Genomic DNA, 22,583 nt, shown 5'->3' on the forward strand with positions numbered 1-22,583 from the left:
TAGGCTGTTTGGGACCCTAAATAGATTATAGAACTGGAAAAAAAAAAAAAAAGGCCACAGTGATATTGCTGCTGTTAGCTTTACCAGCCCCTGGTAGAAGGTGATCCTCTTGCTGCTTATCAGTTTTTTTGTGAGTGGTAAGCTAGAGTGTCTGTTAAAGACAGTGATGGGCTTTCACTGTTTAACATCAATCAGTCTGCTTATGTATGAGCTTTAAGACTTGTTGTCTTGTATGATAAGCTATTTTAACTTGTTTTGGTTAATTATATTTTCAGTGTTCTGAAGATAAATATGTGACAAGTGCCTATCAATGGATGGTTCCTTTTCTTCATCGTTGTGAGAAACAGTCTCCTGGTGTGGCTAATGAGCTATTAAAAGAATATTTGGTAACTTTAGCTAAAGGGGACTTAAAATTTCCCCTGAAGATATTCCAGCATTCCAAACCAGATGTAAGTAGAAACTCTGACTTCTTAAAAATCTGTGCATGTTTTCTCCTACAGAATTTGGTTCTGTTTATTAAATTTTTGCAAGTTCATAAAATTATGTTTATTTTGATTGATTTAGTCCAAAGTTTGTTGACTATGTACTGTATGTTGGAAGCTGGCAATACCAAGAAGACTAATAGTTGGTAGGTGTTGAATTCTCACTATATGCAGGTACTTTACAAGTGTTAACTCATTTAATCCTTAAAACAATCTTATGAGGTTATTGTTAGTTGCTGTCAAATCAACTCTGACTCAGGGCAACTTTATATATAACAGAATAAAATATTGCTTGGTCCTGCACCATCTTCATGATAGTTGATATGTTTGAGTCCATTGAGTCCATCGAGTCTAATGAGGTAGTTTTAGTGTCCTAATATTACAGGAAAAGAAAATTGTTATATAGAGTGACCCACAGTCACACATTAAGTAGAAAGACTTAGATTCAAACATAGGTTTTCTAATTCTACAAATTGTATCCTTAACCATTATTCATTGCTCTACTATTAATAGGAGAACGTTTCTGTTCTTGAAGATCTTCAAAACATTTATGAAAATCTTTTAAGTTCTCATAAGGAGATTTTGTAATATTCTTAATTATTCTTTATATTTGCTTGAGACTACTACATTTATAGCTCTCTATTTCTCAGAGATTTAAATGGATGGTTATATTCACTGATAATAAAGTCATTTTGTTAAGTGCTGCATGCTTTTTGTCTTAGTCATCTAGTGCTGCTGTAACAGAAATACCATAAGTGATTGGTTTTAACAAAGAGAATTTATTCTCTCACAGTCTAGTAAGCTAGAAGTCCAAATTCAGGTTGTCAGCTCCAGGGGAAGGCTTTCTCTCTCTGTTGGAAGGTCCTTGTCATGAATCTTCCCCTGGTCTAGGAGCTTCTCCCTGCAGGAACCCGGGCTCTAAAGAATGTACTCTGCTCCTGGCGCTGCCTTCTTGGTAGTATGAGGTCCCCCACTCTCTGCTCACTTCCCTTTCCTTTTATCTCTTGTAAGATAAAAGGTGGTGTAGGCTATACCCTAGGAAAACTCCCTTTACTTTAGATCAGGGATGTGAGCAGAGCAAGGGTTTTATATCTCACCCTAATCCCCTTTAGCATTATCTAATCTTGCCTCATTAACCACAGGCAGAGATTAGAATTTACAACACATAGGCAAATTATATCAATCACAAAATAGAGGACAACCACACAATACTGGGAGTCATGGCCTAACCAAGTTGACACATATTTTGGGGGGACACAGTTCAATGCATGACACTTTTGCAAAGTAAACATTTTAGTTTCGCTTCAGGTCAAATATGCTATTTTAAGAGACAGTTGCTGCCTCTCCATTGGAGGGGACTCAAGCAGGATGGTGTAGTCAGTCACTTGAGGCACTGCTTTTGTAGTGAGGTTCCAGCATTAGATTGGGGTTCAAGCAGAAGCCATTTCAGGTCTCTTCTAATTCTAAATTCTAAGTGAGTCTGCTTCCTTGCACTGGCACTCATTAGTAATCTGAAATCCAGTAATATTTATGTTCTTAGACTAGTATAATCAAGATAGAAAGGAAAGAGTCTCCAGTTAACCCTAGACATTTTTTTGGTTTCAGAAAGGGTTGTCTGTCAGAAAGGTGTCTGTTCACTGACTGTTTAAAATTTTCCATCTTTTCATCAGCAGTTTGCACTTAGTATTCAGATTTTAAATTTGGGGTGGTTTACTGCAAGTAGAGAGTGAGTTGCTTATGACAGCGGAATGCTATGTGAGAAGCAGGATGGATTGAATATGAATGTTTTATGAGGAAGAAAGAAGTGACTTTAAATTCTTTCCAGTAATCTTATTTGTGATACTTCCTTACAGAGTCTTGTAAATCATTTGTATATAGTCAGCTTTTTGTTGTTTTTACTTGGCAATTTAGCATGTGCCTTTTGAATAAAACATAGCCATTTGCCTTTGTTGAAATACGTGAACATCAAAGCACAGAACAGGGATGTTGCTGGGCTCTTCCTTTCCAACCCAACCTCTGTACTTCTATCAGTGTTATCTTTCTACAGCACAAATTTGATGATGGTCATGATCGTTGGAAAATTGCCAGTGATTTACCGCTGCCTACAGGGTAAACGTTGGACTCTAGTTCAACATTTACCCTAAGCCCTTGAATGGGCCTTTACAGTCTGCTCTCAGTTGGCCTCGTCAGCCTCATTTTCCTCAGTGAACTTACTGGTCCACTCATGCTGAACTTCCCATCCCTTCACCCTGTCAGGTTCTATCATGGCACTCTGCCTTCTATGGACTGTTGCCTGTATTTGGAATATTCATCCTCCTCTGCTTTATTTAATAAATACTTGCCTATCCTTTAAGATCCTGCGCCTTAAGATCCCGTCTACTGTGAAACCTTTCATGACTCATCTGTGCAATGACAGGGCTTCGTACCTGCCTCTATTACAGCCCTTATCATACTTTGTTGCAGTTATTTGCTCACTTGTTTGTCTGTCCCTCCAGACTCTTAGTTTCTATCTGTTTCATCTCTGTCTCTCCTACATGTCATTCATTTCTATATTACCAGGCACTGTCACGGTATCTAGTAGAGATCAAGTGCTCAGTAAATTTTGTCAGAGCAAATGAATGAATGATTACAACTAGGTTTTATTATGATTTGTTAGATCATTTGATTACATTTGTTTGCTTTACTGTGTAAGACTGTGCTGGGAGCATTGTTTGTATTTTTCTTGACTGCAAAAAGAATTTACCTGGATCTGTCATGAGTCATGCATAAAGGAGCAATGATTTTGTATCAGACAGCTTAGACTAAGTTATACTGCATTAACAAATGACCTCTAAATCTTGGTAGCTTACAACAGCAAACGTTCATTTCTCACAACTGTGCATGTCAGTTGCAGGTGGGCTTCTGCTGTCTATGCCTCATTCATTCCAGGATCGAGACTGAAAGAGCAGTTTCCCTTTTCTGTCTTGTTGCACAGGAAAAAAAACAGCGTAGAATCACACAGTGACTCTTAAAGCTTTAGCTTAAAAATGGCTCAAGGTATTCCTCTTACATTTCACAGGCCAAACAGAATCCCATAGCCATGACTTAGGTTAATAGGACAGGAAAGAAGAATCCTCTCATATGAAGAGGGGAGTGAAAAATTGGGAACAAGATATGATATAGAAGCAGACATTGAAACTTATCCTGTGCTGTAAGTGCAGCTGGCCGCCAAATTTGTCTTTTTAACTGTCTCATGTGCCTCAAATTCTTCCTTTCTTTTATGAATCCTAAAGCACTTATCTCTGATTTTAAGCCATTGCTGTTTGCTTGTATCCCCTTTTGGGAAATGACACTTGTGAGGAAACTTGGGCTAGTCCTGGGTAGAGATGACTTTGAGAATAAACTCTTCTGTCTTCTCATATTTTTCTCTGCCTTCTAAACTAGTAATTCTTTAATGCAGCTGTGCATCAGAACCATGTGGATGCTTTTTGAAAATGCAGTTTTCTAGGCTGAATCCAGATATAATTGATTAGAATTTAGGGGGTAGGGCCCAGGAGTATGTATTTGACAAGTTATCCAGTGATTCTCATGCAAAGCTAGGATTAGGAACAATTGATTTTAAACATCTATTTGTTCTTTTATTAAGCAGGAATTCTCTACATATTATAGCTTTGTTAGGTAACAACTTTTCAGTTCTTTTCTGATTACATAATTCAACAGGAATTTTTAGTTTTCAAATAAGCTTTTTTTAAATGTTTATTGTAGAATATTTAGAAAACTCAGAAAAACCAAGATGAAAATTTCTGTTTCTGGCAATATGGTTGACAAGATAATCTGAAAACTCTTCTGTCAAATATCTAGAAGTGCTCATTAAATTATTAATTTTTACAAATATGTTTAACTGCATAGCTGATCTTACAAGAAAGTAAGGGAGATTCCTTAGACCAAAAGTGAAGAGGGATGTGGAAATCAGAGAAATAGTCATGAAAGGTGGGCAGTGGCTACTTGGGGTAGTGTGGGGTGAGCATGAGGGTTACAGTCTTGAAAACCTTTTTCACACCCATCTTGAGATAGAAGATGAAGTCTTTAAAGTGGTGAGTTAGAAGTGATACTTCTGCGTAATACTAGGACCCTTTGGCAGGTCTTCCTGGGCTCTGTTTTTCCTGTTATTTTTTCCTTGTGCCAATACCACACAATTATTTATCTTTTTACTGAGTCTTGATATCCAGTGAAGCAAGTCCTCTCACCTTGTTCTTTTTTAGCAGTGTTTTGGCTTTTCTTATTCCTTTGGAATTCTATGTAAATTTTATAATCAGCTTATCAAATACCACAAACAGAAACCTTTAGGGATGTTAATTGAGATTCATTCAATTTGTAAATCACTTTAAGGAGAGTTGATATCTGCACAATAATGTAACTTCCAATTTGTTTATATGGTTTAGCCTATTTGGATTTATAGCTGTACTCTTTTATTTAATTTCTATTTATCCCACCTATTCTGTTTCTTTTTCTCTCTGTTTTTTTAAATCTTTTGGACTTATCTTGTCTTTTTATTCCATTTTTCCTTTTACTCTGTTGCTAGTCTGCATTCTTTAATGATGCTCTGAGTCATTATTCTAGAGATTAAAAGATCTCACTAACCTATTTTATCAGGGCATAATATATAATGTGACTTTTAACCACTTCCTGACCAATGTAAGGATCTTAGAACACTTAACTCTATTTATTCTGCCACCTTTTATTATTGTCATATATTTTATTTCTACATATATTTTAAGTCCCACAAGAAAGTTATTAATATTGATTTATAGTTATATATAGATTTTTGTACCTATTTGTGCTTTTTTTGGTTCCTTATTCCTTTCTTTGCTTATATCAACATTATGCTTATGTCAGAGGGCTTATTTCTTGTGCCTTATGAACTCCTTTTGTTATTTCTTTTAGTGTGGGTTTGCTGGCAATGAATTCTCCCAATTATTGCTTGTCTGAAAATGTCTATTTCATTTTCATTTTTGAAGGATATTTTAGCTGTGTATCAAATCCTGGGTAACGAATTATCGACTTTATTTCATTGTTCTCTGGCTTCCATCATTACTCTTGAGAAATCAGTAAACATTCTTACTGGTTTTCACTGGTTTCTTCTTGATGTGCCCTTTTGTGTTGTTCCTAACATTTATCCTGTTTGGTTCATAGGAATTCTTGAATTTGTAGCTTGATGTTTCTTATGAGTTTTGGAAATGTGTTGTCATTATTTCTTTAAATATGGCTTCTGTACCAATTTCTTGGACATTTTCTATGTCACTTATTTTCATGATCCTCCTTATGTCTCGTTTGTTATTTTTTCTAGTTTTTTTTTTTCGTTGATTTTCAGACTGGTTATCTTCAATTGACTTTTCTTCTTGATTACTTATCCTCTTTCCAAATAATCTGTTATTAAACTCATCTATTTTCATTCTTAATTTCAGTTATGGTATTTTTCAGTTCTAGACTATCTATCTGATTTTTTAAGTTAGATCAAGATTTCTGGTTAATATATCTTTTTAAACATATTAATTACAGTTATTTAAAAGACTATCTCTGATAACTTCAATATTTGACTCACCTATGGGTTTACTTATTGTCAACTTATTCTCTTGGTCCTGTCTTATATTATGCCTTGTTATTTCTTTATTTTATTTGTATTCAAAAAATGGTAAAATCTCTTAATGAGGTTTAACTTCTAATAGGCCATTAGAGAAAATGAAGTTGACTTTACTTTGATTAGGGATTGAAGCTGTTTCAAGTTTTATAAAGACTGGCATATTTCCAGTTCTCTCTTACTCTTAGGAATACTAGGGTGAATTTCTCCATGGTTTGTTTGAATTGGAATCATTGGATGTTTACTATGCCCATTCTATAGCCACTTTTTACTTGGCAGGCCCTGGACTTCCAGCTATACGTGTCTGCTGAAAGTTCTACTTAAAACTTGAAACTCTTGGCTGCAATTTTCTGCATGCTTTCTCTTGTCCCATACACCTTAGGAATTGAAAAGTGCCTCCAAAGCTGCACTGCTCAGTACGGTGGGTACTAGCTTATATGGCCATGTAAATTAAAATTTAATAAAACTAAAAATTCAGTTACTTAATCTCTCTTTCTTTCTATGTATGGGCATGCATGTTATTCCCAGTGTTTTACAATTACAAACAGTGCTGCAATGAGTAACCTTGTGCATATGTGTTTCTGTATTGTTGGTATAGCTTCAGGATATTTTACTAGAAGAGGGTTGCTGTGTCTAACAGCAAGTGCATATAGAGTTGTACTGGTATTGTCAAATTTCTGTCCGAAAGGGTTGTTCCAATTTGCATTCCCACCAGCAGTATGAGTGTACTTGTTTTCCCACGGCCTTGCAGACAGAATTTGTTGTCTTATTTTTAATTTTTTGCCAGTCTGATAGGTGAGAAATAGTGTTTCAGTTTTGCTTCAGTTTGCATTTCCCTAATTATGAGTGAGAATCCCTGGATGGAGCAAACAGTTAAGTGCTCGATTACTTGTTGAAAGTTTGGTGGTTTGAACCTACCCAGAGGCTCCTTGGAAGACAGGCCTGATCTGCTTCCAAAAAGTCACAGCCTTGAAAACCCTAGGGAGAATTCTGTTCTGCGCACATGGGGTCGCCATGAGTTGGAATCGACTCGATAGCAACCAACCACAACAACAGTTGTGAGTTTGTACCTTTTCTTATATTTTTGATAGGCATTTTTATCTCTTCTTTGGTGAATTGCCTATTCCTGTCTTTTTCCTGTTTTTCTTCCTTAGTTATTAGAAATTCTTATATATTATGGAATAAGACAAAGAGACGTAATCAGGCTAATGACATGGTTAGGTAAAAGCAAATAGTTTAATTAAATAAAAAAATAAAACTTTGTGTAGAACTGTTTTGGCTCATAGGATCAGAACAGTGGTTAGCAGCAGGTCACGAAGGAGCTTGAGCGAAAGGCGAAGAGTTTATTCTTTACTTTTCACTTTGAGGAGCTACTGAAGGATTTTCAGCACAAGGTTTTGTATATGAATTCTATGACACTGAGCTTTGAAGTAGCACTTTAATGTCTGATGAAAAGAAAGACAGGAAAACAACAAGGATTTGGCCTCTGTTTCAGATGGTTTTCTAGATTGTTCCTTGACTGAAACTAGTTTCAGCTTTTTCATCTTCCTGGTGTGTTTTCTTGCCATATTTGAGTTGTTTATTACCATTTTTTCCTCAGTATTTTCCATTCTGCAGGATTGTGAGCAGTATTGCATAGTGTGGTTTAGAGTCACTTGTCAGAATTTGAATCCTGGTTTTATCACTTGGCTCTGTGACCCTGGGAAAATTATTTGATCTCTTAGTACCTTGGGTTTTCTTTTATTTAAACTGGGAATAATACTAGTACTCATAGTGTTTTTATAAGGATTTATGAATTAATCCATGTAAAGTGCTTAGAAACAGTACTTGGCATACAGTAAAACATCAGGAAAAGTTAGCTGCTTTTATTAATTATTAATAATACTTATTGTTATTTATGCCCTGCTTGCCTGTTTCACCAGTTTGCCACTTTGCAACCTTGAATAACTCTTTGTCCAGTATTAATGTCAAATAAATAGTATGTATATTTTCTTAATACTTTGAAGAAATGTCTATAAATCATTTAACCCAGTCACTCTAGAAAACTTTATTTCCCTGGTAGCTTTGAGTGTTTATTTTTTATATCCATTGATTTAGTGATTTTTCCACTGAGAAAATTCCTTTCTTTGACAACTTCTCTCCATCATGTTCCTATCTGTTTTATGCATATTGGTGCATTTTTTAATGAAATGTGAGAACTAGCAGATCATTATTATGGTGATTATCTCAAACTTATGTTGTTGAAAATGGCTCTACGAAAATACTTTCAAACTTTCGTTTAGTTTTTGTGGTGGTTATAATATAGGCACTTTACATGTATAAATTTATTTAATCCTCACAACAGACTTACTAGGAAGATGTTGTTGATATGTCAGTTTTATAGATGAGAAAAGCAAGGCATGAATCTATTAAGTAGCTTGACCACAAAACTAGTTACAGGCCAGAGCCAGGATTTATACCATGATAAGTCTGGCTCTAGAACTCTTACTCTTAACCACCTTGTTACTGCCTTGCATAAATTACCTCTATAATCTATAATCAAATAGAAAACATAGAAGACAAAAATCAGGTTTATTTTGATAGCCCAGAAAATAATCCAAGTTGGGGAATCTCGAGTTTGTTGTGGGAAATGGTGTATCCTATATAGAAAATGACCCCGAGTAGCCATCTTTCTGCATCAGAAATATGGAGTATATTCTTCTGTGATCTATGCATGACTTCATTACAATGCCATTTCTTTTGAATAAAATGTCATAATATGTATTTAAATGAATAGTGTATACCACACATTGAAAAATAGTAGGTTCTAACATCTGTGAGTATTAGTTAAGGAATTTTATATATTTCTGTAATTGAAACACATAAAAATTTGCTTTAGGGTTAGAAACGTTTTTATTGAATTGGCTTTTTAATTTATTGTGTTTTCTCCTATCTACTTTATCTTGAATGGGTCATTAATTGAAGAGTCTGTTTTCAGCAGATGCAAAGCTTATTGGTTACAGATGATCTTTTCTAGCTGATTCTGTAATTAAAATGTGATTGCATTTAGAATTATTAAAGACCCCCAAGTCTGTAAGTAAGAGAAAAATCAAGATTTGTTTCTGCAGCTGATTAATTGCACTATTTAATATTCTATTGATAGCAGTACTGGGATATGGAAAAACTGACTGTGAATCTATTGACATTTAGCACACATGCTTTATTTTCTGTAGCTACAGCAAAAAATTATTCCTGATGAGGATCAGCTGATGGCAGTAGCACTAGAGTGCATCTATAACTGTGAACGAAAAGACCAGCTCTCTCTTTGCTATGACATATTAGAATGTCTGCCACAAAGAGGATATGGGTAAGAATCCACAGTGCGACAGTCTGTTATTGACTGTGTCTTTTTTATTTTTACTTTTTTAAAATTGTGGTAAATATGTTGGTAACAAAACATTTGCCATTTCAACAGCCTTCACACGTACAGTTCGGTGACTTTAAATATGTTCATCATGTTGCTCAACCGTTACCCTTAGCCAGTCCCAAACTTTTCCATCATCCTCAACAGAAGCTTAGTGTCCCCTAAGGGTTTTGTCTTCCTTTCCTTCTCCTTCTAGCCCTACCCTGGTAACCTGTAAGAAACTTTGATTTCTGTACGCTTGCCTGTTTTAGATTGTTCGTATAAGTGGGATCATACAATATTTGTCCTTTTGTGAATGACTTATTTCACTCAGCATAATGTTTTTAAGGCTCATCCATGTCACAGCAGGTATCAGGACTTCATTTCTCTTTCCAGCTGAGTAATATTCCATTGTATGTTGTGTCTTTTTATTGTAACATTTAAAACAAAAATGTTGCCTCCACCCCCTATAAAGTTTATTGTAGAGGTTTGGGATTATGACAAAAATACAAAGACTATTATAATTCTTTAGAAAATAAATAAAACCGTATGCAGTTCTGTGGCCTAGAGATACACTTGTGTTTTTCTACTAGTATATGAAAAGTGATTGTAATTTTGTTAAACTTGATAATCATTAGAAAACAAATAAAATTTTTTTTTTATTAAAAACTTTTTCAAGTGAATAGGTAGTGATATCTTTGTTTTAAATTATGTATTAAGCATTTTTAATATTTGTGGACTAGTTGTATTTCTTTTATGAATGGTTTGTGCTTAGCCCTTGCCTATGGTAATCTTTTTAAGTAGTGTTGTATGGATATATATATAATTTTTAACTGGGCTTATGTTTAAATGGAAATTTATGTAACTTTCTTTTATTTAGTTATATACAAATAAAATTTACATTTTCTTAATGGAAGTCAAGTAAAGAGAGGGAGAGAAAGGCAGAGGAAATGAAAAAGGAAAGGTACTGAGAGATTCTTAGACATATTTGACCATAGAAAGGAGTTTCACAGTTCTGTCAGAAGGGTAAAGGAAACAAGTGGAAAGAAAGAAAACAACAAAAAAGGACATTTTTCAATCCACAAGAACAAAAAATAAACTAAAAAAAGAAAAGAAAACAGAATTATACTTAGCTTTCTGTAAATAATATTTACATAATGATAATGATATAAAAACTGCTTTGATTACACTGAAAAGAGCAAGCATAGGGTTAAAATCTAGTGTATATTTTAAATTTCTCATCTGGAGAAGTTAATAATTACACATGAAAGAGTACTGAATGAAAAAATCAAGGACCTGTTTCTAAGCCTTTGTGACTTCAGCAAGATCACTTAACTTCTCGGGTCATCAGTTTCCTCATTTGCAAAATAAGATATTTAGACAGTAAGGCCTCCTAACTTTCTGTGTTTTCTTTCTCCTATCTCTCTGTCTTTTCTCCCTCTCTCCTTTCCTTCCAAAGAATTTTGGGAAATGAATGATAGAAAATCACCAATTTTGCAACCTTTTCTGAAATAATTGTTTCATGCAGTCATTAATGGTACTGAAATCAGGTGAGAGATTGATGGAGACAGGATGTTTGCATTGTACTGCAGCATTACCCCAATGACTTTTTTTTTTTTTTTAATTCCAAGGGGAAATTTACCTTTATAAAGTCAAAGTCTCACTGCCATCACTTTAATCAAATTATCAAATGTAGCATCCCTTAGAGTGGGCTAACTTGATACTGTGTACCTCCTGGTATGACGCAATATGAAATACCCAGCATCATAGCATCCTTTATGAAGTGTTCTTGCAAAAAATGTTTCCTTGGATCTGATTAATCCTTTAGGCTGAACTTCTAATCCAGAGATTAGAGGCACACGTTAAATAACACCATGAATAAACAGACAAATACAGAGTGTGTGATATTCTACTGTGTGAAGTCAACTGGTCTGATCATTTTGAAGAATCAGTGTCATGAGGAAAAACAAATTGGCGAGGTGTGGGGTGGGTGCGTGTGCTGTTCTAAAATAAATGAATCAAAAGGAATATAATCCCCTCCTAATTTTTAAATATAAAGTAAATATATGAAATAGTTAAAGTCAAGGTATTGTAAGATTTGTCGTGGATAAATAGCTGTTTGCAGCCCTGCCCTTCCCCATCTTTGGAGACCTGTTTTTGAACAGCAAACATTTTCGTGTCTTTTTAATAATTGTTTTCTTCTTGTCTTTGACTCCCTCCTTTAAAATATTATGCTCATGCTGTTATTTGTTGATTTTGCCATTTTAGGTTATTACTGACTTCTGTTTATGGAAGTCTACCCTTTCCCTATGCTTGCTCTTTTCAGTGTAATCAAAGCAGTTTTTATATCATTATCATTATGTAAATATTATTTACAGAAAGCTAAGTATAATTCTGTTTTCTTTTCTTTTTTTAGTTTATTTTTTGTTCTTGTGGATTGAAAAATGTCCTTTTTTGTTGTTTTCTTTCTTTCCACTTGTTTCCTTTACCCTTCTGACAGAACTGTGAAACTCCTTTCTATGGTCAAATATGTCTAAGAATCTCTCAGTACCTTTCCTTTTTCATTTCCTCTGCCTTTCTCTCCCTCTCTTCATTTGGAAACATTGTTCTTGGAATTGTCCTTTCTCTTGCTTGTATGAATTGATTGTTCTCTATATCCACTGCACAGCTGTTTTCCTGGAACTTTTGTTGCATATTGTATTTCTGGCAATTTCTTATCTTCTCCTTTCTTCATTTAGTCTCTCTTTTTGATGGAGCACAGCCTGATAGTTTCTTGTCAGAGATTGCATGGAGGCATTCTTTCTTAAGACTGTAGCATGTCAGGAAAAAAAAAATCATAATTGCAACCTCACACTTGATAGAAGTTTTGGCTGTATATGGAATCTACCTGTATGTACAGTTTAAAAAGAACTTTACAGTTAAAAACAATTTTTGAAAGGTTTAAAATCCTTTTCATTGTGAGTTTTGAAGGCCTTGCTCGTGTCTTCTCCCTCCAGTATTGTTGAGAAGTCCATTGCCATTCTGAATACAAGTACTATAGAAGCAGCTTTCACTCTTCTTGGAAAATTTCAATATCTTCTCTCTCCAATGTTTTGAAATGTCATAAGGATGTGTTTATTACGGGTCTAAATTCCTTGTGTTTTTCACTTAATAACTTACTTAAATCTGGAAACTAATGTCCTCCATATCTGGGAAATTCTCTTATATTTTTCCTGTGATAAGTTTATTTGTATTTTCTTCTTCCCTCTCTCCCTACTTCCCTTCCATGGGCCTCTGAGAACCATGGGTCTCAGGGACAGTGAAAGATAAGTAAAGTGGATTGTCTTGATAGATTTTAAAGCAAAATGCCCTTAAAAAACCCAAACCTGTTGCCATTGAGTTGATTCCGACTCATAGAGACCCTATAGGACAGAATAGAACTGCCCCATAGTGTTTCCAAGGCTATGATCTTTATGGAAGCAGACCGCTACATCTTTCTCCTGTGGAGAGGCTGGTGGGTTCCAATTGCTGACCTTTCGGTTAACAGCCAAGTGCTTAACCACTGTGCTACCGGGGCTCCTTACCCATCATTAGAAAACCTCAACTCAGTGGATATTAGGGTGTCAGTAGTCAAATTGCTCCTCCACCAAAGATGATAACGGAAGCAGAAGGCTGCTCCTCAGCATCTACCCTAGAGAGCAGAGTAGTGGGGAGTTTCTTCCTTAATGGCTCCAGTGGAAAGCTAGATGGGACAGGGAGGTTGTTCCTCTGTAAGCTTGACGCCCCCTCCTTTTTTGTTCCTGAATCACCTGGGTAAAATCATTTGCTTCCAACTGAAAGTGTGTAGTTTATTTTCATATATGCATCAAATTTTGTTTTTCTGTAAGATCAAGTAAATATACATATCAATTAGAGTTTATCTATTAATTTTTAAACAGTAATTTCCTTCCATGAGGAGACAGTCACAGTAACAATGGATTGATGATATTAAAAGAACATTTTTGATGTAGACGTTACAGTTAGGGAATTCGTATATTTGTTTTTGAAGAATGTGAACACTATGAAGTTCCTCCTTTATGTATGTAGGATCGAAAAGCTTTTCTTGGCTTCAGATTAGTGATTATGATCTAACAGAAATTTATTGTAGTACTCAAATGTAAATACAAAAACTGGGCTGATACTTTTTTGTTATTCCACTTCTTAATGACTGTATTTCATATTAGTAATTTTCTAAGCAATTTGTAATTATAAATTAGCCTAGTGTTAAAATATAGTGCTTTGAAGTATTTTCTGTGGTTTTTTTTTTTTTTTGGTTCTTCATGTCAAGTTGGTCAGTTTATATTCTTCCAGTTGTTGTCTATTTTTAGTTGTTAAATAGTTGTTATTTGCAAAAGAGTAAATTATATATACCTATATATATAAACACACACACACACACATATATTTCTTGCCATTTAGGAAGTGAATAATCACTTACGTAATTATTGTGCATCTCACTAGGCAACATATTCTACTGGCTAAAGAAAATCTTTCGTCATTATGTTTGTGAATATCAGTTCACAAAGGAAGATCACTGTGTCCTTTAAAATTGATGTCTTGTTTATTGTAGAGCTACGAAGTGATAATTTAAAAGAAATTGCTGAATGAGTATGCTAATGGAAATTAGCTCTGACAAATGACCTTTGAAGGAGTTTAAGTGGAATAGGCCCTCACTTATCACTCTAGTCCAGGGCCTAAAACTTGGTTTATAAAGATGATATAATCTTTGTAAATTGCACTAAATAATTGTCAGATAGATTTGTGCCAGGGCAGAGTGATGGTTGAAAAATCAGTCAGGCTTTTGTGTTCAAGTTATGACGTTTTTAATTTTCCAAGTCCAGTAAAAAGGTTTTATTTGGGCTTCTTACTAATAAATCCACAATCAAAGCCCATGAAAGCAGCAGTCAGGAAATCAAGAAGTGTATTGCATCAGGCAAATCTGCTGCAAAAGACCTCTTTCAAGTGTAGAAAACAAAGATGTCACCTTGAAGACTAAAGTACACCTGACCCAAGCCATGATATTTTCTATCTCCTCATATGCATGTGAAAGCTGGGCAATGAATAAAGAAGAACGAAGAAGAATTGACTCCTTTGAAGTATGGTGTTGGTGAAGAATATCGAATATACAATGGATTACTAGAAGAACGAACAAATCTGTCTTGGAAAAAGTACAGCTGGAATGCTTGTTAGAAGTGAGGATGGAGAGACTTTGCCTCACATGCTTTGGACATGTTATCAGGAGGGACCAGTCCCTAGAGAAGGACGTCATGCTTGGTAAAGTAGGGGGTCAGTGAAAAAGGGAAGACCCTCGACGAAATGGATTGACACAGTGGCTGCAACAGTGGGCTAAAGCATAGCAATGACTATGAGGATGGCACAGGGTTGGGAAGTGTTTTGTTCTGTTGTACATAGGGTCGCTATGAGTCGGTACTGACTTGACAGCACCTAACAACAACAACAACAATTAAACCCTAAGAGCATGCTGGAATTCATTTGGATCATTGTTTGGAAGGCACCTGAGAGTGTCAGGTGCAGTTCTCAGTGGAAAGGGTCCTACACACAGCAGTCATCTAGGTTGAAAGCAAGGTTTTATAACACTTGCTAAACTCTTCTACCAAATGCCTGAGTCACTTGTGTGTTGTGTCGTGCTAAATCTGCCTTACCAGCCAATTTTTACTAGTTTATAATCTTTTTCATATCGTTTCTCCTAGTTCCCTGTCTACTTCCTTCCTTAGAAAGAATTTGCATTTTTACTTCCACATCCTGCTGAGGATTATCTTTATGATGAGTTTCCATCTATCTGGTTCTGTAGTGTTGAAGTTGTTGTGATTCCTTTGATCAAGAGGGAATAGTGGTATGGAGGAACTTCCCTTAGGTTATAAAATCCTAATGGAAACTCCCCAAGGAATCACAGGGTGGTATAGACAGGCCTTGGAGAAAGCCAACATGCAGGGCCATTCTTTCTTATCTGTTCCGTTGGTTAAAAGAACTGTGATAAATTTTGGTTCAACTCAACAACAGTGAGTTTGGTTTTGGGTTTTGTTAGTTAAAAAAGACAACAGTTGATTTATAATTATTTTTTTGCCTTTAAGCTGAACAGAACTGAGAGTACCTTAGAAATAGTTGTCTGTATCTGGATAATTTATAACAGAGAATGTTATTCTACTCTAGTAATATTTATCCTCATCTTTTCAAAGATGTTGAATGAATTAGAGGGATCTGAACTGAACAGAACTGAAGTTTTACCAGGACAGTGGAATATCGTTACATATTATGTAGAGGAAAAACATCTTTTTTTTTTTTTTTCATTTAACTGAATTAAAGATTTTATTTAAAAAGCTACTACTAAGATTTAATTTTAATACATTTTTGAATCCTTTTAGTCACAAGACAGAGGTGACCACAGCTCTTCATGACATGGTAGACCAACTGGAACAAGTTCTCAGGTGAGAAAAATGACAATCTTTTGGCTTTATGCTGATTAAGAGCATCTGTCCCAGAAATGTTAAGTCTGCCCAGCAGTCGCTGTTTTCAGTTTGACCTCATATTTGTTTGGCTCTCTTGAGAGTGAATTTTCGCAATAGCAAATGGACAGCTAGCTTATTATAGCAGAATGATAAAGTAATAATATATGCTTTGAAAACTCATATACCTGAGTTGTCAGTTACTAGCTGTATGATCTTTGAGCCCAGGATTTTCTTATCTATAATATCTAACTCATGAGATTATGAAATTAGTATTAAAGTAAGCATTTAAAGTGCTTCACGCATAGGAGGCATGCAAGAAATGTTAGTTCCTGCAACAATTATTGTATCTATTAGAATACACTGTTTATCATACTCCTAACTTTTCTTTTCTGGCCGCAATATGTTTGATTGAATATGTGGATTGTATCATACTGTAATAGAGCCTTCATGTAGCTCTGTAATAATATTTTTTGCTGTCATAATGAAACATTAAACTATCTCTTTGAGAGATTGAAATTTTCCTGGTTTGTCATTTAGGAAGTCTAATATTGTTTACTAGTATTTATTTTTATATGTGTGTATAGTTTTTAAATATTTGTATTAATGATAACATTTTAAGAGAAGTAAACTTTGTTTTTCCAATATATAATTATAGAAATTTTAGGTAACAACATCATTTTAGTAATGGTAGTATATATACTAAAATATAATAATTTGTAGTCCATTAATTAGAAATTTGGTTCATTCAGATTAAGGGATTTTAGTATAAAAATGTTTCAAATTGTAGTTAAGGGAACAGAATGTATTTGTGTACCATAATGTGTGAGTATAATCACAAATTTGCTGTTCAGTTTCCCAGTGACCTCTGTTTGTTATTACTTAGCCTGATTCTTGTTAGTCTGTGTTCTGAAAGTGATACAGTTGTTATTTCTTGAGAAGTATTAAATAAATCAGGCTTTTTCCTATTATAGGTTATAGGTTGGCTTCTGCCTCTCCTCCCCCAACTTCTCTGAAAAATTCATAATGATTTGACTAAAGGTTAGTGGGCTGAGCCAATGAAGATTCATTCCTTAGGAATTTCATAGTTACTCCATTTTCCCTACTGAAACTGAAAAGAGACATCTCAAAGAGGTAGTAAAATAAGCATAATTTATTTTATCACATATTTGTGGGTGTAAACAAGGGTATCATCAGTACCTCAAGGAAACAGGAACATCCTATAGGCTTCTGGATGATACTCAGGTGTTTTCCTGTTCAGCTTAATTTAATTTTCTAGAACTTTTTAATTCTTATTCCACCTCATAGCCACAAATTGTTGATAAATATTTTAGCATACATAATGTAGGTGACATGACTTATGAAATTTATCTTCATGAAGTAATATTGAATTGTCTTAAGCCGCTCTAAAGCCTAGTAGTACTTAATTCATAAATGGGAGATTTGATGAGACAGATTAGGTGTACATATAATACTAATGATTATGGGATCAAGAAGATTCATATGAGACCAGAGAATTTGTGACATATCTTGTATTTTTATTGAATGGATTCTTGAGGGAAATTAAGCCTGATGCTGTTTCTTAGGTCCTCAAACACAAAAATCTTTTCTTATAGGTTTCCTAGAATCCTTGGCAATAACAAAATACTCAATAGGATTGTTAAGAGTTAAAACTGGGTTATTGAAATGATAGATTTTGCTTATTTTACTGACTTATTTTTAGAGTAGAGGTAATTGCAAAAAAAAGATTTTGAAATAGAGATAGGTTATGATTTTTTCGTATGGTACTTAGCCCAGTATATTGTAATAAAAGTCAATGTGGGAAATAAGATTTGATATATAATTATTAACTTCTTTCTGAGAATTAATCTAATATGTAAAAATGGGTCATACAATGTGCTCTTTTTTTTCTTTTTCTTTTTACTAAACACCTGTTATTTGTATGTTTAAAATTCTTTTTTTTTTTTTGGTTTGCAGCAAGATTTTAAATAATTCTTCTTTCACTTATAGCGTGTCAGAGCTTTTGGAGAAACATGGACTTGAGAAACCAATTTCATTTGTTAAGAACACTCAGTCTAGCTCAGAAGAGGCACGCAAGCTGATGGTTAGACTGACCAGACACACTGGTCGGAAGTGAGTAATAAACAAAATAAATCGATACTTGTATATGTTTTTTTTTTTAAAGAGTATTGTTCTTTATCTTTTTTCGATAGCTTCATTTAGTTATGATTGTCCAGTAATAAACTGCACATATTTAAAGTTTTCACATAGGTACCCATAAAACCATATCTCAGTCAGGATAATGAACATATTCATTTTCCCCCAAAGTTTTCTCTTTCTTCTTTATATTCCCTCTCTCCTGTTTCTCCGCTTCACACTCCTATCCCCTTCCTAGGTCAGTATTGATCTGCCTTCTGTCACTATATATTACTTTATGTTTCCTAGAATTTTATATAAATGGAATCATACAGTATAAACCTTTTTTGTTCATCTTCTTTTATTTCGTGATTGATCCATGTTGTATCGTGTATGAATAGTTCATTTCTTTTTATCTGCTGAGTAGTATTCCATTGTGTGGCTATATCACACTTTGTTTATCCATTCATCTATTGATGGACGTTTGGGTTGTTTCTTGTTTTCAGTTTTGGGTTTTACAAATAAAGCTGCTATGGATATTTATGTATAAATCTTTATCTGGATGTAGTGATATCCAGGGAATTTGGGGCTGATCAAGGAAAAAGATGTGACTGTGAGAGAGTACCATTGCACAGTAAACTATTGGGGATGCATTGACAACTGCATGCAGGAGGTCTTATACAGGCAGGTCACCCAGGGAGTACTAGAAGGGGAAGAGGGCATGAAAACTCCAGGGAAGAGGAGGAGGGAATGAGGGCTTACACGCACCTTCACGATTTCTTCTTGTAGTAAGGTGGGGAGTCTCTGGGTCAGAGAATGCCGAAGGACAGACATGGCTGGGGTCCTTGTAACTGCTGGGTTTTATCTTATCTAGGGCTAGCAGATGTTGGGCACAGTTTCGTGGGGTATGTAAAGGAGGTGGGCTCTAAGTGACTAAAAATCTGCCCATTTGAGCTATTTTTAAAATAGTTGGAGATGTACAAATTTGAATCTGGTACAAGCAGACTGTTTTGCACTAATGGGCCTCAAATTGCTGTGAAGAAGTAAACCACTTGGGTCCAGTACACAAATGTTACCCTTGGCTCATTTATGTAGCAGTAGGCTGGATTCAGAAGAGGGTGTGGAACCATGGATATCGCTGCTGATGTCAGATAGATCCTGGCTGAAAGCAGAGAATACCAGAAAGATGTTTACCTGTCTTTTATTGACTATGCAAAAGCATTCGATTGTGTGGATCATAACAAATTATGGATAACATTGCAAAGAATGGGAATTCCAGAACACTTAATTGTGCTCATGAGGAACCTGTACACAGATCAAGAGGCAGTGTTCAGACAGAACAAGGGGATACTGTGTGGTTTAAAGTCAGGAAAGGTGTGCATCAGGGTTGCATCCTTTCACCATACCTATTCAGTCTGTATGCTGAGCAGAGAATCCGAGAAGCTGGACTATATGAAGAAGGATGGGGCATCAGGATTGGAGGAAGACTCATTAACAAGCTGTGTTATGCAGATGACACAGCCTTGCTTGCTGAAAGTGAAGAGGACTTGAAGCACTTACTGGTGAAGATCAAAGACCACAGACTTCAGTATGGATTACACCTCAGCATAAAGAAAACAAAAACCTTCACAATGGGACCAATTAAGCAACATCGTGATAAACGGAGAAAAGGTTGAAGTTGTCAAGGATTTCATTTTACCTGGATTCACAATCAACACCCATGGAAGCAGCAGTCAGGGCATCAAAAGACTCATCGCATTGGGCAAATATGCTGCAAAAGACCTCTTTAAGGTGTTGAAAAGCAAAGATGTCACCTTGAAGACTAAGGCGTGCCTGACCCAAGCCATGGTATTTTCAATTGCATCATATACATGTGAAAGCTGGACAGTGAATAACGAAGACCGAAGAAAAATTGATGCCTTTGAATTGTGATGTTGGTGAAGAATATTGAATATACCATAGACTGTGAAAAGAATGAACAAATCTTTTTGGAAGAAGTACAACCGGAATGCTTCTTAGAAGGAAGGATGGTGAGACTACGTCTTAGGATCAGTCCCTGGAGAAGGACTTCATGCTTTGTAAAGTACAGGGTCAGCAAAAAAGAGGAAGATCCTCAATGGGATGGATTGACACAGTGGCTGCAACAGTGGGCTGAAGCACAGCAACAATTGTGAGCATGGCGGAGGACCAGGCAGTGTTTCGTTCTGTGGTACATAGGATTGCTGAGTCGGAACCGACTTGACGGCAACTAACAACAAAACAACAGGCATATGCTTTCATTGCTCTTGGATAAATTTAAAAGTACAATGGCAGGATCATATAGTAGGAGTATAGCTAATGTATTAGAAAACTGCCAACTGTTTTCCAAGGTAGTTGTATCATTTAAATTTCCAACCAGTTGTGTAGGAGAGTTACACTTGCTCCACATCCTCGTCATCACTTGGTGTGATCAGTCTTTATAGAATATTTGGAGATCTGTCCTGAAGTACAACACTGGAAGTAGTAAGTGAATATCCTATGCCTACGAGGAAGACTAGATAATATGATTATTATTCAAATTTATACGCCAAACACGAATGTCAGGGATGAAGAAATTGAAGATTTTTATGAACTGCTGCTGTCTGAAATTGATCAAATGTACCAAAAAAAACCTCATTGCTGTCAAGTTGATTCTGACTCATAGCAACCCTGTAGGACATGTATAACTGCCCCATAGAGTTTCCAAGGAGCACCTGGTGGATTTGAACTGCCGACCTTTCGGTTAGCAGTCGTAATCTTAACCATTACACCACTAGGGTTTCCGATCAAATATACAGTCAAGATGTATTAATAATTACTGGTGATTGGAATGCCAAAGTTGGAAACAAAGAAGGATCAGTAGTTGGAAAATATGGCCTTAGTGATACAAACAACACCAGACATCCCATGGTAGAATTAAAGAGACCAACAACTTATTCTTTGGAAATACTTTTTTTCAGGGATGTTAACTCCCGTATACTTCAGCATACCTAAGCATACTGTTTTGGCAAAAGTAGTGCTCAGACAGATGTCCTAGGTGCTTAATAGGTAGCCATCCATGTGAACGGAAAAGTGAGAACTGAGGGAGTACTTAGAACTGAAGATGGAAACTTTGTGCTATAATAAGTACTCTATAAGCCCTAGCTCTTGCCCCTTCCAGTCTTTACCTTCCTCTAAAGTAACCACTATCCTGACTTCAAAACACTATAGATGAACTTTGCCCTGGTTTTCTTACTTCATATAGATGAGATTATATATTTTATACCCTTGTGTGTAGCTTCTTTCCCTCAGCGTTATATTTGTGAGGTTCATCCATGTTGTTGGTATAACCTTAGTTTGCTGATTGTTCATTTTTGTGAAGTATTACATTTTGTGAATATGCCAAACATTGTTTATGCTTTTTATGTTGATGGGCATTTTGATTGTTTCTTGTTTTTGCCTTTTATTAATTGTGTTGCTATGAATAGTATTGTACATACCTGTCTTTCAGTGTACGTAATCCTGCCATTTATACTTAGGGCTGGAATTGCTAGGTCATAGGATATGCCTATTCAGCTTTAGTAGATTCTGCCAAGTAGTATTTAAAAAATTGTTTAACTAGTTTATATTTCTCTCAGCAGTGTGTAAAAGTTACTGTTATTCCACATCCTCACTAATACTTGATATTAACTTTGTTTTCTTCCATTTTATTCATTCAGGTAGGTTTATAGTAGTATTTCATTGTGGTCTTCATATGCATTCCCCTAAATACTTATGAAGTTGAGAACTTTGTAATATGATTGAAACATCAAATACCTAGGAATAAATCTATCATAAAATGTAGAAAATATCTATATCTATCCAAAAATAGAGCGATCCTGTGAAACCTTTCAAAAGCTGAAATGGTGTAAAGCAAAGAAGCAATTACCCATTAATGTATATGGGAAAAATTTTTGAGCATTCCTAGACCCAAACATAACCTACCAAATCATACCAAATAACACATAAAACCTAAAATAACACTAACATCAATCCACTCAAGCAATAGATCTTCCATTTTATTCAAATTCAGTGTAAGCACAATGTCTTTATTTCATTCACCACGATCAAAACGCTTAATTACGTCCAGTTGCACACTAAGCGTAACACCCTTATGAGCTCTCTTAGGCTTTTCTGATACCTTAGGACACATCTTGCTAACAGATGTACAAAATAAATTGAGATAAACCACAGATGCTCATAGACACAGTTCTAACTATGGCGGATTGATGCTGAGATGCTGAGTGTAGTTCCTGGGGAAGGAGCTTGGCGACACCACTCTTGCTGCTTAGGGCTCTCGCTGCCTCTTTAAAGGCTCACTGCAAAACAAATGCTGAACGCTATTTCTGCTTCTCACCTTTTTTCGTAAAAGTGAAAATTCTCTTCAGAGTTCTTTTGGTTAGTGAAAACAGGTACTGATGTAGGTCTTTTGTAAAAACAAAGTGACG

At 35.4% G+C, this 22,583-nt stretch overlaps 1 protein-coding gene across 3 annotated transcripts in view; it reads left to right on the top strand.

Moving 5' to 3' along the window:
• Positions 1–22,583, top strand: part of NBAS (NBAS subunit of NRZ tethering complex) — a 461,389-nt gene that overhangs the window by 189,180 nt on the left and 249,626 nt on the right. For all 3 annotated transcript variants that reach the window (XM_023728239.1, XM_023728240.1, XM_023728241.1), the window contains 4 exons: positions 276–449; positions 9,312–9,445; positions 15,883–15,945; positions 17,974–18,096. In XM_023728239.1, coding sequence (XP_023584007.1) covers positions 276–449; positions 9,312–9,445; positions 15,883–15,945; positions 17,974–18,096 — 494 coding nt within the window. The remainder of the gene's footprint in view (positions 1–275; positions 450–9,311; positions 9,446–15,882; positions 15,946–17,973; positions 18,097–22,583) is intronic.

Source organism: Trichechus manatus, unplaced genomic scaffold (assembly GCF_000243295.1).
Source record: "Trichechus manatus latirostris isolate Lorelei unplaced genomic scaffold, TriManLat1.0 scaffold00023, whole genome shotgun sequence".
In the NCBI taxonomy this organism is placed as follows: Eukaryota; Metazoa; Chordata; class Mammalia; order Sirenia; family Trichechidae; genus Trichechus; species Trichechus manatus.